At 37.6% G+C, this 14,838-nt stretch overlaps 2 protein-coding genes across 5 annotated transcripts in view; one reads left to right on the forward strand and one right to left on the reverse strand.

Annotated features, from left to right (window-relative positions):
* The window catches only part of LOC136236535 (uncharacterized), a 107,915-nt gene extending 104,973 nt beyond the window's left edge, over positions 1 to 2,942 (forward strand). For all 4 annotated transcript variants that reach the window (XM_066026718.1, XM_066026716.1, XM_066026719.1 and 1 more), the window contains 2 exons: positions 2,369 to 2,431; positions 2,484 to 2,942. In XM_066026718.1, coding sequence (XP_065882790.1) covers positions 2,369 to 2,431; positions 2,484 to 2,779 — 359 coding nt within the window. In that variant the 3' untranslated portion in view covers positions 2,780 to 2,942. The remainder of the gene's footprint in view (positions 1 to 2,368; positions 2,432 to 2,483) is intronic.
* The window catches only part of LOC136236549 (UBX domain-containing protein 1-like), a 224,576-nt gene that overhangs the window by 190,165 nt on the left and 19,573 nt on the right, over positions 1 to 14,838 (reverse strand). The window lies entirely within an intron of this gene.

A 14,838-nucleotide genomic window follows, 5' to 3' on the forward strand; every position in this document is an offset into this window, starting at 1 on the left:
AGCAAATGATTGTCTGATGGATCAAGAGTTACACTAGCATGAACTAGTCTAAAAGTAAGTGTTATTTAAGGTGACCAGTACATGTGAATGCATGTTTCGCTTGTAACCAACATGCGTCCGTGCCTTATTTTCTTGAGTGATAGGGTATGCTGGTAGTTTGTATTGTAATTGTAAGCTGCTTATGTAGGGGAATATGTTACCAGCTGGAAACACAAGGCGTTACAAGCTGCTGATGATGGCGTGTCTAGCGTAACCTATCCAAGAGTGACTTGCTGGAGACTCCAGACATAGCAAGAAGCTGTTTCTGTGTGGGAAGAAGAGAAAACAGAGCTTCTTGGTGTTTAGAACAGCGTTTATGACATGTTATTTTGAAAAGTTGGTGATTGCGGTTAATAGGAATTTGTGTAGTTTATTACATCAATAATGTTGGGCGCACGCTATCCTTGCACATGTTTACTAAAAATAAAACTAGTTTTTGAGTGATAGCTGTAAAAGCTTCAAATATTTCACAGAGATAGGCAGATAAATTCTCTACAGGACTATGAAAAGATTTTTCCTGTAGCACTGTGGCTTCGCGAGTAATGGCGATGGAAATGCGAGGGTTTGGTTAATGAAACACACTTTCAGCACTTATTTATTATCAATCTAAGCTATGGATTAATACTTTTCATAGATATGTGAGTTGTAACCTTAAGTATATTTAGAGTGATTTCCAGCGCTCTAGTGGTAAAGATGAAGGACTAGTTTCGATTTAAGCGCTCTGGAAAGAATTTCACGTAGCTATAGAATGGTAAAGGCTAGCGAAATTCTGTTTGGTTTGTGTTGAAGAGAAAGGGAACCACTACCAATATAAATACCATATGGATTCATTTTACACATTGTCTGGTTATAAGAGACAGTACAAAATCACACATTGTATGGCTTCAAATATCTGCAAACACCCTTAAGGAGTTATTTTTGTGTTTTGTGACAGCTTGTATTTATGGCAAGTTTCAGCCTTATGCTTTCACCAAAGGGGTAAAACCCTAGGTACTGTACGATATTAAATCACAATGAAACAATAAGAAGTGTTATATCCCTATTGTGCATCTGTGTACTTGTTCATTAACTTTTTTTCTAAATAATTATTATTACTGGTGAACCCATGCACACCGCATCTAAAATGGCGCCGCGTGCCCCAATTATCGTCTGAAAAGTGAAGTATTCATTACGCTTCATTGTCAGCTATGTTAAACCCATTACGCAGCATTTCGGATCTAGAACTGTTTGAAAGACACCTCTGCAATCCATGCATACCGAAAGAAATGGTGCCACACGCCCCAGTTATATCGTCTGAAAAGTGAAGTATCCATTACACTTTGTTGTCAGGTGTGTTCAACCCTTACACAGCAGTACAAATTGAGGACTGTTCGAAAAGCACCTCTGCAATCAAAACAACCACTATGAAAAATACAGACGATTTCTGTTACAAAGGGAAGCCATCACGTGCTGTCGCCAAATCGACACTTTGCTGTCAGCAAAGATGAATGGGACACAAAGGAGGACACTGGTAAGTTAATGAAGAATGCATTATACGTACTGTGGTATGCCAAAAGGCACCTGTCAGGCCGAAGCTATGTCGAACAGTGAAAAAATCAAGTCCGTAGCCTTAGCCGTTATTGAGTTATGCTTGTCTGAAAGCATCAGTCAGGCAGTCAGTCAGTAGAAAATTCTGTTAATTAGATTATATTTAAAATTCCGTAGCAACTTGTTGAAAGCATTTCAAGTTGATCTGAAAGCTTTTTTGGGCTTAGCTTTACCTAATCAATACTACCTCATTGTTGTCAGGGAAAATTGAGGTTGGTTTTGGGTGATGTTATTTTGTGGGCCACGCCTACTCCTCTGTGGTCCCTACTATGCAGTACTATCATACTGTATAATATCAAATATTGAAGTAAACCATGCAATGCAATACATTTATAAGTCTATCTTCAATAATCATCATTGTGTCTGCATAGAAAAGAAGAAATGTGAGTAAAAACAAACTTCAAGGTCAGCCATAGGCTGGTTTTGGGGCATTATAAAGTACAAAAAGAAGTGAAATCCACACAAAAGTAGTCAAGCTGTGAAAAAATGATGTGGCCTTAAAAGCCTGGGTGAAAAAAGCAAACCAAGAAATGGCTGCTAGGATGTTAATTCTACAAAAATGGCTGTGTGTATTGTTAAAGTTTGTTAGCATTAACATCATTACAGCCATTTCTTGGCTGCCACCTTTGATTTCACAACTTTTTCACCCAGACTTTTATGGCCATTTTTTCACAGCTTGGCTGTTTTTGTGTAGTTAATAATATAATTGCATGTGGCTTTAAGGAATAATGTGTTTCTGTAGGTGTGGGTCGCATTGATTTAGCAGGAAGTTTTACAGTTAGTAGCAGTGGAGCAGTAAATGATAGTGAGGAAAGATTAACTGTTTGTAATCTCTATCACAGTTTTGTAACTTGTAGATCCTGAAATGGGTGATCTAAATCGCATTGTTCTTCCAAGAATACTAGCACACTGGAAAGAGGTTGCTTATGCACTGAAATATGATATTTCTACAGTAAGAGCTATAGAAGAAAACAACAAAGAAAATACAAGAAAGTGTTGCATGCAGCTATTTGAAGATTGGCTAACAACAAATCACGGTGCAAGTGCTGGTCCAAAAACTTGGTCAACTTTGCTAAATGTACTTGGAAATATTGAAGAACTCACAGCTGTCAGAGAAGACATTTTGAAAGACTTAAGTGCTACTAAAACATAGCATACCTGGATTCTTTGCAGTACCTATATATGTAGCATACATACTTGCAATTGTGCATCTATATAGTTTTCCCCCTCTTATATACTCACTAGTTAAGTACATAATAAAATATCCAACGTGTTCTTACCATATTTGTCTGTATAGAAAACAAGATGTGACACTAGTTGTAGTAAAATCCATTTCCAGTTGAAAGATCCTATTGGATCTTGTAGAAGATGTTGACCATGTTTTAACAATCCACAATTAGATATGTATGTATACAATCATTGATTTACCACATTCTATAAATGTAGTGTTAGGAGATCATTATTTATACTACCCTGGCCTTCAGACCTCTCAATTGCTTAACTTCATCTTTAACATATTCAGATAGTATTACATGTACATTGGACATATAAGGATCTGTGAATAAAGCTTGTAAGTACAGGTAGTCAGAATCTTGCATGACACTACAAATTCTGTTGTAGCATGCACCAAAAGACCCATGACAACTGTGATATGCATGCATGGAACTTACGAATCTCCACTTTCAACTTAACGTAATCTTCAAGCCTGACTGTATCACTTAAGATACAAATGATGCATCAGTATTGCTGCTACGCTTAAAACAAAATAACATGTAAATATTATGTAACCATGCAGAGTTTAGATGACCCAGCTTCCATACACACAAAATCAAATCCCAAAAATAGCTTGTTTTCTCTCACTTAGGAGTGATTTGAATGCATGGAGGGTTCTGAATTGGACCTCTGAATTTCACTTGTCTACTTGCTCTCCTATAAGAAACCCACCCATTCACCTACTACCCCTATTACTACACACAAAAACTGCCCAAAAGTTGGGCATCAAAAACTTGTACACCCACACTGTGATAGCTGATAAATAGATGAATACTTTATATGCAAACTTTATTTACGCAGCTTTATGAAGTTACAGCACAATGATTACTAACAAAGCTTTTGTGACTGCATCAAAGCCAGTGAAGCAAAACTGATCTAAATTGTACATTGGGCAAGATCAAACTAACACCACCAGTGGATAGCTATGTCAGTCTATTGGTTTTGACCCTCGGCATTACTCAATTTACTCTAGGATGCAGACATCTTCTGGGTAGTGTGGGAAGCTGAAATGGTGGTTTCTGGCCTTGTGAAGGACCTGGCTTCACAAGAATCAGTGGTGCACAGGTGGATGGGCTCGTGTAGTTGGACTGTGTGATTTTTGCTGCATATTAACCACTAAGGCCAGCACATATACAGCCTTTTAATCTCGTTTGTATCTGGACTTCAATCATGTTATACCTCCATTGGCTCTTGCCTCTCGACCTCCATGCATTTTAAATTAATTGATGCATCTATTGTATAAATTTCATATGTGTGTGCACTTCCCTTAACAAATTATGACTTGAAACCATTTATCTCAAAATTAGGGATGCATCTAATAATTTCAAAAATAGCTAATGTGTAGTGGAAAGAATTGGTGGATATTCTGGAATAATCAAATGAGTTTTAGGAATAATTACTGCAAAATTATTGTTTCTTGTAATGTAATGCAAAAGTCTTTTGGATACAACACTGAAACAGTGCAAGCATAAAATGGTTGAAAAGGTTGAGATATTCTAATGGAGTAGTCACTTATACTCTAGAGCAGCACAGTAAACTTGGAGTCCATAATTCTATTATTATAGCAGTCACTTATGTAAAAGTCTAAGTAGTATGCCTGTTTTTGCACAAATTCCGGGAATAATAAGTAAACTTAAGCCAGAAAGAATGATTGAGTGATTGCTCCTGCCTACTCAAAATTTCTAACGTGTGAACAGTGCGGTTCATTTTTATTTGTTTTCTAAAATCCAGTAACTTGTTCTATTCTGGAAATCACTTCAGCTCCACGAAATATTCAAGCACAATGTCGTGAATGATAGCCAGAAAATTTTTTGAAGCATAATGTACATATAATATTGTACAATGCTCAAGATTGATGTAAACAGTGTCACTATGTCGCACATAATTGTTCTACAGTTGGCATATCTACTAGCAATCATAAAACATTATACATGCAACATATACACTTGTATATATTAACTTAAGATACTCTAATAAAATAGTCACATAACACCATATCAAAACTTGTGTAAGATATTCCGAATGGGTTAGCTACGCCCGTTTCGTATAAAATAACACCGTCCTCTAAACAAGGCGCCATAACTTCCGCGTACTTTGGTTGACAGACACGAAGTTTGGTTTATCAGATTCCTTGTTGAAAGGAGATTCGATTCATGTGTAAGTTCTTTGTGTAGTAAGTACCGAAGGGGAAGCTAAAAAGGAGCCTTGTACCGCGAAATCTACGTGTTCAGAATGCCCGTAAAAACACGTGTTTTTAAACATATTTCTTTAAACTAACCTGTTTAACAATTTGTACGGTCGGAGTCTTATTAAGCATCCTTCGTTGCGTAGAATGATACCAAACTTAGCGAATTTGGTTGAGGATAACAACTTGTAAATTGGGATTTTCCCGCCGAGATAATTAAATTTTCCAATAGGTTAATGTATGGAGCGCATCATCAGCAGTAAATAACTGTCGTTATGGCAACATTTTCCCATTTGTACGGTCGGAATTGGATAGAGAAATTCAAGGGCTTTCTTTTATTGTATGGTGTGCTGTAGAAATTTTGTGAGTTAAAGGTTGTAAATTAGTGTTTTTGTGTGTAGTGTAAAATACATGTATTTTGTATTGGACAATAAATGACAAGGAATGATGAGATTTTATGATCAGCCTGTTTTACCAAGTTGAGGTTTCAAAAAAGATATTAAACAGATATTAGATTTATTTAATGCATAATTCTTAATTTTCAAAGGTTTAACACACTGTTTTGAAAACTTTTAATGTTGCAATTGACCACCTGAAAATGCTTGATTTGACAAATACATATGTTTTGATATGCGTGCATGGTTGATTGTTAATTCAGGGCCGGAGGAGGGAAAACTGAGTTGGTCAGGCCATTGACTATAATGTTGAAATTGCTACTATATACATGCCAATGAGAGAGGAGCTGTTGCACAGTGTGCGAAGTGCAAAGCACGAGCATTCTAGGGGGGTCTGGGGGCATGCACCCACAGGAAATTTTTGAAAATTAGACACTCAGATATGCACTTTTAGTGATATTTCACTGCTAGCTAGCTGTATAAATATGCTCAAGCCTATCTGTTGTTCTTCATACTTTCTATACTATGTATAATTGTAGACCTGACATACAGGGGACACAGCATGAAACTTGCTGTATGGTTCATTTAGTTATAGCTAGCAATTAGAAGTTCAAGGGGGGTCTGGGGGTGCAACCCCCAGGAGCTGCAGAATTTTTGCAATTTAAAGGCTTGAAAATGCCTTAAAATTTAAAATTGATGCTAAATTTTAAAGTAAAACTAGCTAGCAACTTGCAACTTTCCCCCAAAATTACTATACAGTGAATTCACACAGCTACAATAAAAAGCTACACATGCAGCTACAAAAATACAGTATACTACTATACTGGTTTGTATGAAGTGAACAGATCATCATGTAAATATACTGATGGACAGTCATGAGACCAATCAGTATTCGAAAATAGCGCGATGTGGGTGAGACTGAGAGTTTGCTCGGTATCTCGACAGGACGAGTGGGTAGTTGAAGAGGAGTGATTTCTACTCAACATCTCATCCAGATGACCACCATGTAATGTATGGGTGTACAGCTTCTTGCCGCGGAATGAGTCATCTGGTTTGTCACTGCCAGCCCTTCGCCCAGTAGATTAGATTACCGATTTTTGTCAAAAGACAAGGGTCACACAAAAGGCAAAGCCTGCAAACGTGCTCCCCTTACAAAGACATACATACATACATACAGTTACAAGTACAAAATAAAACATACAGCAGAAACATGACACACGACAACTACATACCTATACAAAAAGAAAACAAAGAGAAAAATACAAAATCAGGTTAGCTGAGCAGAAATCGACGAAGTACCATTCAAAAAGGAATTGCTTTGGAAATTTGTAAAATTTCTACAGGTACTGAGTTCCAAAGAAATGGAGAATTTATAAAAAAAGAAAAACGGTATGCGTTAATGGTAGATGATGTGGTAAGTGAAAGTGAATGGGATCTAGTATTGGTGCTTGAAAACTTGAAATGTGAGTTGAATGGGATAGAAACTCTGTCATGTAAAATATCGTGTACTTGAGTTATAGTAAAATAGGACTGACGAGTATGGAGCGCAGGCCATCTTAGGTCCTGCAAACAAGAAGTAGAAGATTTGGACCAGTTATGTGAATGAGGATTCCATCTGCTACCACACACCCAGCATGCAGCTCGTCTCTGAATTGCTTCTAGTCTATCAATGTCTCTGGCAGTGTGTAAATACCATACAGGTGAGGCATATTCTAGTAATGGTATAACAAGGCAATTGTAGGCAGCAGATTTAACAGTAGATGGACTTGCAAAAAGAGTGTGTCTTAAATAGTTGAGTGAATGGGAGGCTTTAGCTGTTATATGTTTGACATGATCACTCCATTTAAGATGAGAGTTGATGTACATCCCCAAGTAACGAACTACTGATTTAGATGGAATAGGCTGGTCATTAAGATGGCACTTGCACATTGGTGGCGATTGCTTATAAGATATACAAATACTTTCACATTTTTGTGGATCAGTTTAATTTCAGTTGCCATAACTGAGACCATTGATATAAGAAGCCAAGAGCGACAAGCCAAGGAATGCTAATTATTTTAATTGTGATATAAGTGTGCTGGTTTAGAATCAAAAGAAGGCACCTGCCTTACATGCGATAAATGCGAACTGTCAGCACACGTGATACTATACGTAGAACCCACAATCATTTCTGTACAAAACGATACGAATGCTATGCTGTACTGTAAGGTAATTGGAGATATATACTATACGTGTAGTTCTGTGCTTTAGTAACTAGGTAACTACTCGTGTCATACATTTTTAATAACATCTGTAAAATGTACGTAGCTAGCTACATGTAGATGTGATCGTCCAAAGATTGCATGAGAGTAAAATGTAGTTCGAGCTAGTCTCGCTGCGCCCGACCCTAAAAAGAGGGTCTGGTGAAACTGTACAAAAAGTTTGGCGCTGCCGGAATGTTGGAAGCTCCAATCAGATCACTCCATTTCAAATTGATTATGTAATGCGTACATTTCAAAAGATTCGCGGCTTACAGTTAATTACATCCGGTGACTCTTCCGCTTAAAATCGTGGCCTTACAATTCTGTTGGGTTCGTTTTAATGTTGAATAAATGAAGTAGCGCCATTAGTTTAGTGATGCTGTAAGCGGATCTGGTTGAATGGATGCTGTGACGTAAACAGTACACTTACGTAACACGTAAAACGTCATCCAATAAACATTCCAGAGATCAAAACTTTTTGTACAGAGTTTCACCAGACCCTCTTTTTAGGGTAGGGCGCCGCGAGACTAAGTTCGAGCTGGTCAGCTAGTTGGTTCAACTCCAGATTATTGGTCCGGCTCGGGCCTGACCAACCGGACCGTCTCCTCCGGCCTTGTTGTTTCATACTACTTTAAACATTTGCTGTCAATTTAAGATTGCAAACCAATAACTCAGAGGTGGGACCATGCATGTAAAACAATTGCCGATACACACATCTGCAGAAGAAATATGTACACAAAATAGAATTAATTCACCATAATTATTTTGTTCTGCTACAACATCATACAATAGCAATACATCATTTCAAGGCAGCCACACATCAAAGGAGGAAAGTACTAGATGATGACCACTGGATGGACTATGATTAATAAATTATCATCCAGCTTCTTGTTACTCTACAAAACACAGTTTTTGCCTGTACATATTGGATACAATTAAATATAACTGGTAGTGTTATATGTGTTAATGACAGAACTGTTTATGCTAACTTGTAGCTATAGCCATATCAGGAAGTTTGGCTCAAAAACGGAAATTTCAGGACAGCTGCGGGTGATTTGTCCAATTGTAATCAAAGCAATTTAGCAGCTACAATTATTTTAACTTGTTATATTTCATTGATTAAAGGCTTTACTGTTGCTGTTTTTTCACTTTTGTAGGTTTTGAGACATTTCTGCGTAAAAGAGTCATCAAAGGCTGTCTTTGCTGCGTATAGTGTATTCATGACAGGTGTACTGGATCCAGGCCGGAACATTACAACTTTAGTACGCATACAGAAGTTCTTTAATAAAATCGTTCTAAAGCTCTGTATTAATTCTAAGAAGTGATTTATGGTTAAAGCCTTGCTGTGCGTTACTAGTCAGACCTTGCCTGACCGGCGGAGTCCACGCCAAATCAAAGTAATAATCTCGCACAGAATCACGAGCATATTTAACCTCCAACTTTGCCATCGTTTTGACGAGTAATAGTTTATGCTATAAGTGCTCACTATGGCTTGTTGGAATCGCTCAAGAATAAGCTAAACGAATCTAGCAGCGAATCCGGGATAATCCAAACGTGTCACGAGATATGAATGAATCTATTAGAATTATCAAAATGCCCATTTGAAATGTATTGCAGATGATTGTCTTCCTTTACTGTGAAAATGACTAGCGGAGTTTTTGTGTACTGAGCTTCATTTGGTACCATCCTGTTCGCCAAGAGTTGCTCTTTTTCATGGTACTTGCGAATCTGAAATTCGTCTTTTGAGCGAAAAGATATGTGAGTACAAAGTGTCAGTACAATAGAAACTACGCAACTTATAGTGAACAAAGCGATGCAGCTGGACCAAATCTCCGCAAACTTCTTGATATGTCAGTAAATGCATGAAATGTCAAGTTCTGATCACATCTACAACATGAAACATCATCCTTCATCAAATCAATATCTACAAAGCATTATGCTAAATCAAAAATATCTGCTTGGTTTTTAGGAACTGTAAAAAGCTTTCTTCAAATCTCAACCCTCTATCAGCATAAGAAAAGTATGTTTAAACTATGAGTTAGCTATGTACGGTGACTACCTGAGTTGGTAGGGCACTGGAAATGATTGGTTGGGCCTGTTCCCTACCAGTACCTAGTCTGACGTAGCCGACCCGCGCGCGTAGCGCGAGGGTCTGGTGACAGCCGTATTCAGTACAGTACCTGTGCAGATGGAATGCAATTAAATTTGAAAATACGCGCGAAACACTTGGACAATTTCCGGTAACAGAGCGCGACAGCTACTGTACTTGTACTTGAATGACGTCTATTTCCTCTACAAATCCTTACATTTGTGCTGGTTGTAGAAAAGACATAAGAAGCTCGCCATAATCAGTGGCCAAATCGGAATAACGTCATAGAATGTTGTTAATTGGTCACTAAGCAATCTGATTGGACGCACCAGTTTTTCGTAAAGCTGGCACAGGTACTGAATGCGGCTGTCACCAGATCCTCGCGTTACGCGCGCGGGTCGGCTACGCCAGACTAACCAGTACCCACCTTAGCTACGCCACTGATTTAGCACTTATGTAAAAATGTGTCACTTGTGTAAAATGTGACAAATTTTGAGTTGGATCCATACTCAGCACTTGTAAAAATGTGTGATAACTATGATTTGGACAAAATTGAGTTGCTATGCTCCAGCTATACAATTACATATTTGTTACATGACAAGCTACATAGATAATTTGTAACAAATCTCTTCCCAGGAGTAAGGCTCTCAAGTGAATCTTGATAAGAATGTATGGAAACTATGGGCTAGGTCATGCTCCAGGTATACCAATCAATGTATTCCACCAGAATGCATGCATGGTCAGTATACGTGACAAGCTAGCTACATAATTATGTAAGTAGATGCAAAAATTATAACTTAACACGTACCTCAAGTCCATAAAAATGAATGTAATAAAAAGTGATCCAAAGAAGTAGCTATTGGTCAGGAGGGGTTTGTTTCATCATGATTTCTGCCACTTATTTCAGTGGCTGCTCACCATGCTTCTGTCTAGTCTGGCGCCGCCCGCCCCTTCGCAAAAAGTAAGGGTCTGGAGAAATACAAATACCTAATCATTTCAAAAGGAATTCAATTAGACAGTGCACGTAATGCTTGTTACGTCAGATGATTGCACTTCAATTCGAACAAAAGCATTGTGTTGCCAAGGCGATTTCTGTGTGAACGTCATTGGCATGCACTAATTGGCTAGCGCCGAATCTGGGCGCTAGAAATGATTTAGTATCTGTATTTCACCAGACCCTTACTTTATGCGAAGGGGCGGGCGGCGCCAGACTAGCTTCTGTCAGGCAAAAAGTAGTGTACAATCTAAAAATAGCTAGTTGTAGTTGCAGTGAAGTAATACAATAGTAGCTAGCTTATCCTCGCACGACTAAGGGAATTGTATGTAAGTATACTGCAGCCACTACAGTAACTAGAATAGCTATTCCCGGCCGAGAATGATACCAGCAGCCAATGGCTCAGCATACACAGAGTTACTGGGTTGCAGGAAGCAAAGAGGATTTCCAAAGCAGAGCAGTAGTACAATCCATGTAGATCTTGATCTTCACAGAGAACACATCTCAACACTATTGTTTAACAAAGTTTAACAATGCTCACGTGATTAGTTCACATCACATAACATTAGTATCACATGATTTGCAAAGTTATGTAAAATCTTCCCAGGAGTAAGGCTCTCAATTGGATCTCCTACCTTCTACCAGCATTTTACGTGAGTGTTAAGTACGTAAAATCTCCCCATGAGTGACCCAAGGGTATAGTGACGTTATTCCTTCCCATGAGTGACCCATGGGACTGCTCACGTTAAATCTTCCCATGGGATTAAGTGCCTTTTAACATCAAAATCTAAACAACCTGAAGACAGTAATTAGTGAGTAAAATTGTTCTTTGTACACAGCGCTCAGTGTTAGCCAATATTAGCCTTGTGTTCTTGCTCCTTCTGTGTTACAAATGGGCACCATGATCTGCACATGCCCCATACCACAAATCAGTTAGGACACACCCATTCGATTTGTATCTGATTTGTAAACACTCCGCAGGCCCGAGGGTGGAGTGTTTACAAATCAGATACAAACCTCATGGGTGTGTTGCAACTGTTACTTAGATTATGTAAATAGTATGTGTGTATAATGTAAGTTTTGGGATGGACGCTGGTCCCCTGGACAAATCATTCAGCTTTTGCTGCCTGTCCAGTAACTAAATTCAAGTACACTTATATAATAATATTATAAAGTTTGTGTGTTATTATCCAACTTTTTCTGTCTTAAACTATATAGCACAGTTCCATAATCAATGTCAAGAAGTCTATACTAATAATTATCTATAATAATATACTTGGGTCGTTGTACTTGCTGTTTAATTAAGAAGTCACTGGAGGAAATGAAGTTGACTACCCACCACATGGAAATAAGCTGATCATGATGTGACACTAATTTTCAAGAAGGATCTACATCTCTTCCCACAAATTATCACCCAGTCAGTTTAACGTCTATTGTATGTATGTAAAATGTTGGAATCAATCATTAAAGTCAACACAATAATGACACACTTTGCAAATAACAACTTATTTAGTACAAGCTAGCATGGATTTCGGCCTCAATATTCTTGTGTCACTCAATTGCTGAATGTGATGGAAGACTGGACTGGGGTTATGAAATCAAGTGGGTTATGATCAGTTGATGTAATTTATTTAGATTTTATAAAAGCTTTTGATCGAGTTCCTCACATTACATTACTATCTAAATTGAATTGTTATAGTTTGAAAGGAAAGTTAGTGGATTGGATAGATCACTTTCAAGCCAACAGAAATCAATATTTGGGGTCTTATTCAGAATGGATAAATATTACTAGTAGTATGCCGCAGTCTGCAGGGTAGTGTATTGTGATCTATTCTCTTCATTATATTTGTTAATGACCTTCCTGATGTTGTGTTAAGTATACTGTCTTTGTTTGCTGATGATACAAAATTATATCACCCTATTAGAAGTTTTTGATGACCATCTAATTTTGCAGCAAGATATAGATAACCTTCTTCCTTGGAATGGGGGATGTTTAACTATCAGAAATGTTACGTTATGTCTATAGGCCACTCCCCTAGACATTTACAAGTACACAATGACTACCAGGGATAGAGTTAACGTTGCTCCTATTGCACAGACATATGTGACCAGACCTGCAAAAATAGGGCATGTGGGCACAAACTATACCTCTTCACACAACAGGTCATATGATCTCAATTCTGGAATGCGCTATAATTTTACCTTCATCATAAAGCCAATTAACTGTTTACTAAGAGCTGAAAATTGCTACAGGTGATGAAATTTTGAAAAATTAGGCAAAAATCATGTGTTCACATTCCCTATTTTTGCAGGCCCAGTTACATATTATGGTGGAAAAGATTTGGGTGTTTTTTTACTCCAGACTTGTAATTTTGTAAGCATATTTCGAATATCATTCATAAGGCCAATACTTATTATATTACTGGAATATTAAAGAGAATATTTGAGTGTCTGCATGGACTCTACCATGCTTCGAACATTGTATACCAGTTTAATTCATTCTCATCTAGATTCTGCCTCAGTGATTTGGAACCCTTACCAGGTTGGTGAAATACGTCTGCTAGAACAATTAGGTACAGAGACAAGTAACCTGAATAGTCTTCAAGCTCAAGAATGCTCCATATAATGAAAGGCTCAGAGGTCTTAATCAGAACTAGGATCACCTTGGACCTCTGCTGCAATAAAAAGCCAGGGGACCCAACTGCAGACTAGAAGGATGCTGATAACACCATCTCATCCAACAGTAGATTCCAGGAAAGTGATGCTTGACTTGGCAAAGGAAATGCACGTGTTTGTATTTCATTGAAGGCATAATGCATATCAATTTTAACAGCACACATATCAGGGTTGTCTTTGTAGCAGTCCAAATGATAGTGAAAGGAATGACTGGCTGCTTCTAGACCTCCCTTGATTCCAACTCCAACTTGACCCCATGGTAGAAATAAATCACAGATTAAACTTACCCTTTCAAAATGCTTGCAGATGTGATCTCAGAAGTTTTATTTTTTTTAAATTTTCCTGGGGGTGGGGGGTATGCCCCCAGACCCCCCTAGAATATGCTAAAGTACATTTTGAATGTGACTGGACAACCACACTTAATGACAGGTCATTGGTGACTGTCCAGACATTTTGACAGCACAATATTTTGATACTATAATTCTAGCACTGCTACACAGTATTTGTGAATTATAGCAACCATTAAATCTACAGAATTACATTTTCTCAATGTAGCTAGCTACATAGCAAAGAAGACTTACTAGTAGATAAGTCTAATGGATCATATGTAATGAACAAAGTAACATCCAACCAGACTTCCTCTCCTACAGTGACCATCCCACATCCTGACCAACTGTCTTAACTACGAACATAACTATAAATTTTAATATTTATAAGTTCATGTGACTGTAGGCTGTGGACACGTGTTGCCCACAGATCTTTAATGCAGGCCTTGCCTGCACTTAAAGTATTAAAACAGTAAAAAAAAAAGCAGTAAAACAATAAAATACATATAATTATATGCTTGTATTCATTTATTGATAGCTAGCTAACTATGATTAGCTACTGCACATAAGAGATACACATATGGAAATAAAGACAGCATAAACAGATTAACTGGCAGAGACTCTCCAAGTGGTGACCAGTGTGTTAAAGCCTTATTAATTCTGGCTATAAGGTTTAGCCTGTTTGCAACCCCAGGAGGTGAAATATTCAGTAAACAGGTGTTTTATGTACAGTACAGTACTTAGCCAGTGCAGTGGAAACATGGAGATTGTTTTTGATAAAAAAATAAGCAATAAGCTTAAGCTAATAATATATTGTGAAGAATCTTTATGAATGACTGTGGTTAAATTTTAGTGATTTTAATTTTCGCTAAACTAACATTAATTTTTTTTGGTTTAAGCCTGATATTTCAGTGAAACTTTTATGGGGTGTCATGGATTACTCACTCACAAATATAAGCTATTTTTTTTACCTTTGCAATCTGTTTAGGAAAAAAAAAGTTATTCAATAATATTATAGTAAATATGATGGGATGT

The sequence above is a fragment of the Dysidea avara genome, chromosome 10, assembly GCF_963678975.1.
Source record: "Dysidea avara chromosome 10, odDysAvar1.4, whole genome shotgun sequence".
Taxonomy (NCBI): domain Eukaryota; kingdom Metazoa; phylum Porifera; class Demospongiae; order Dictyoceratida; family Dysideidae; genus Dysidea; species Dysidea avara.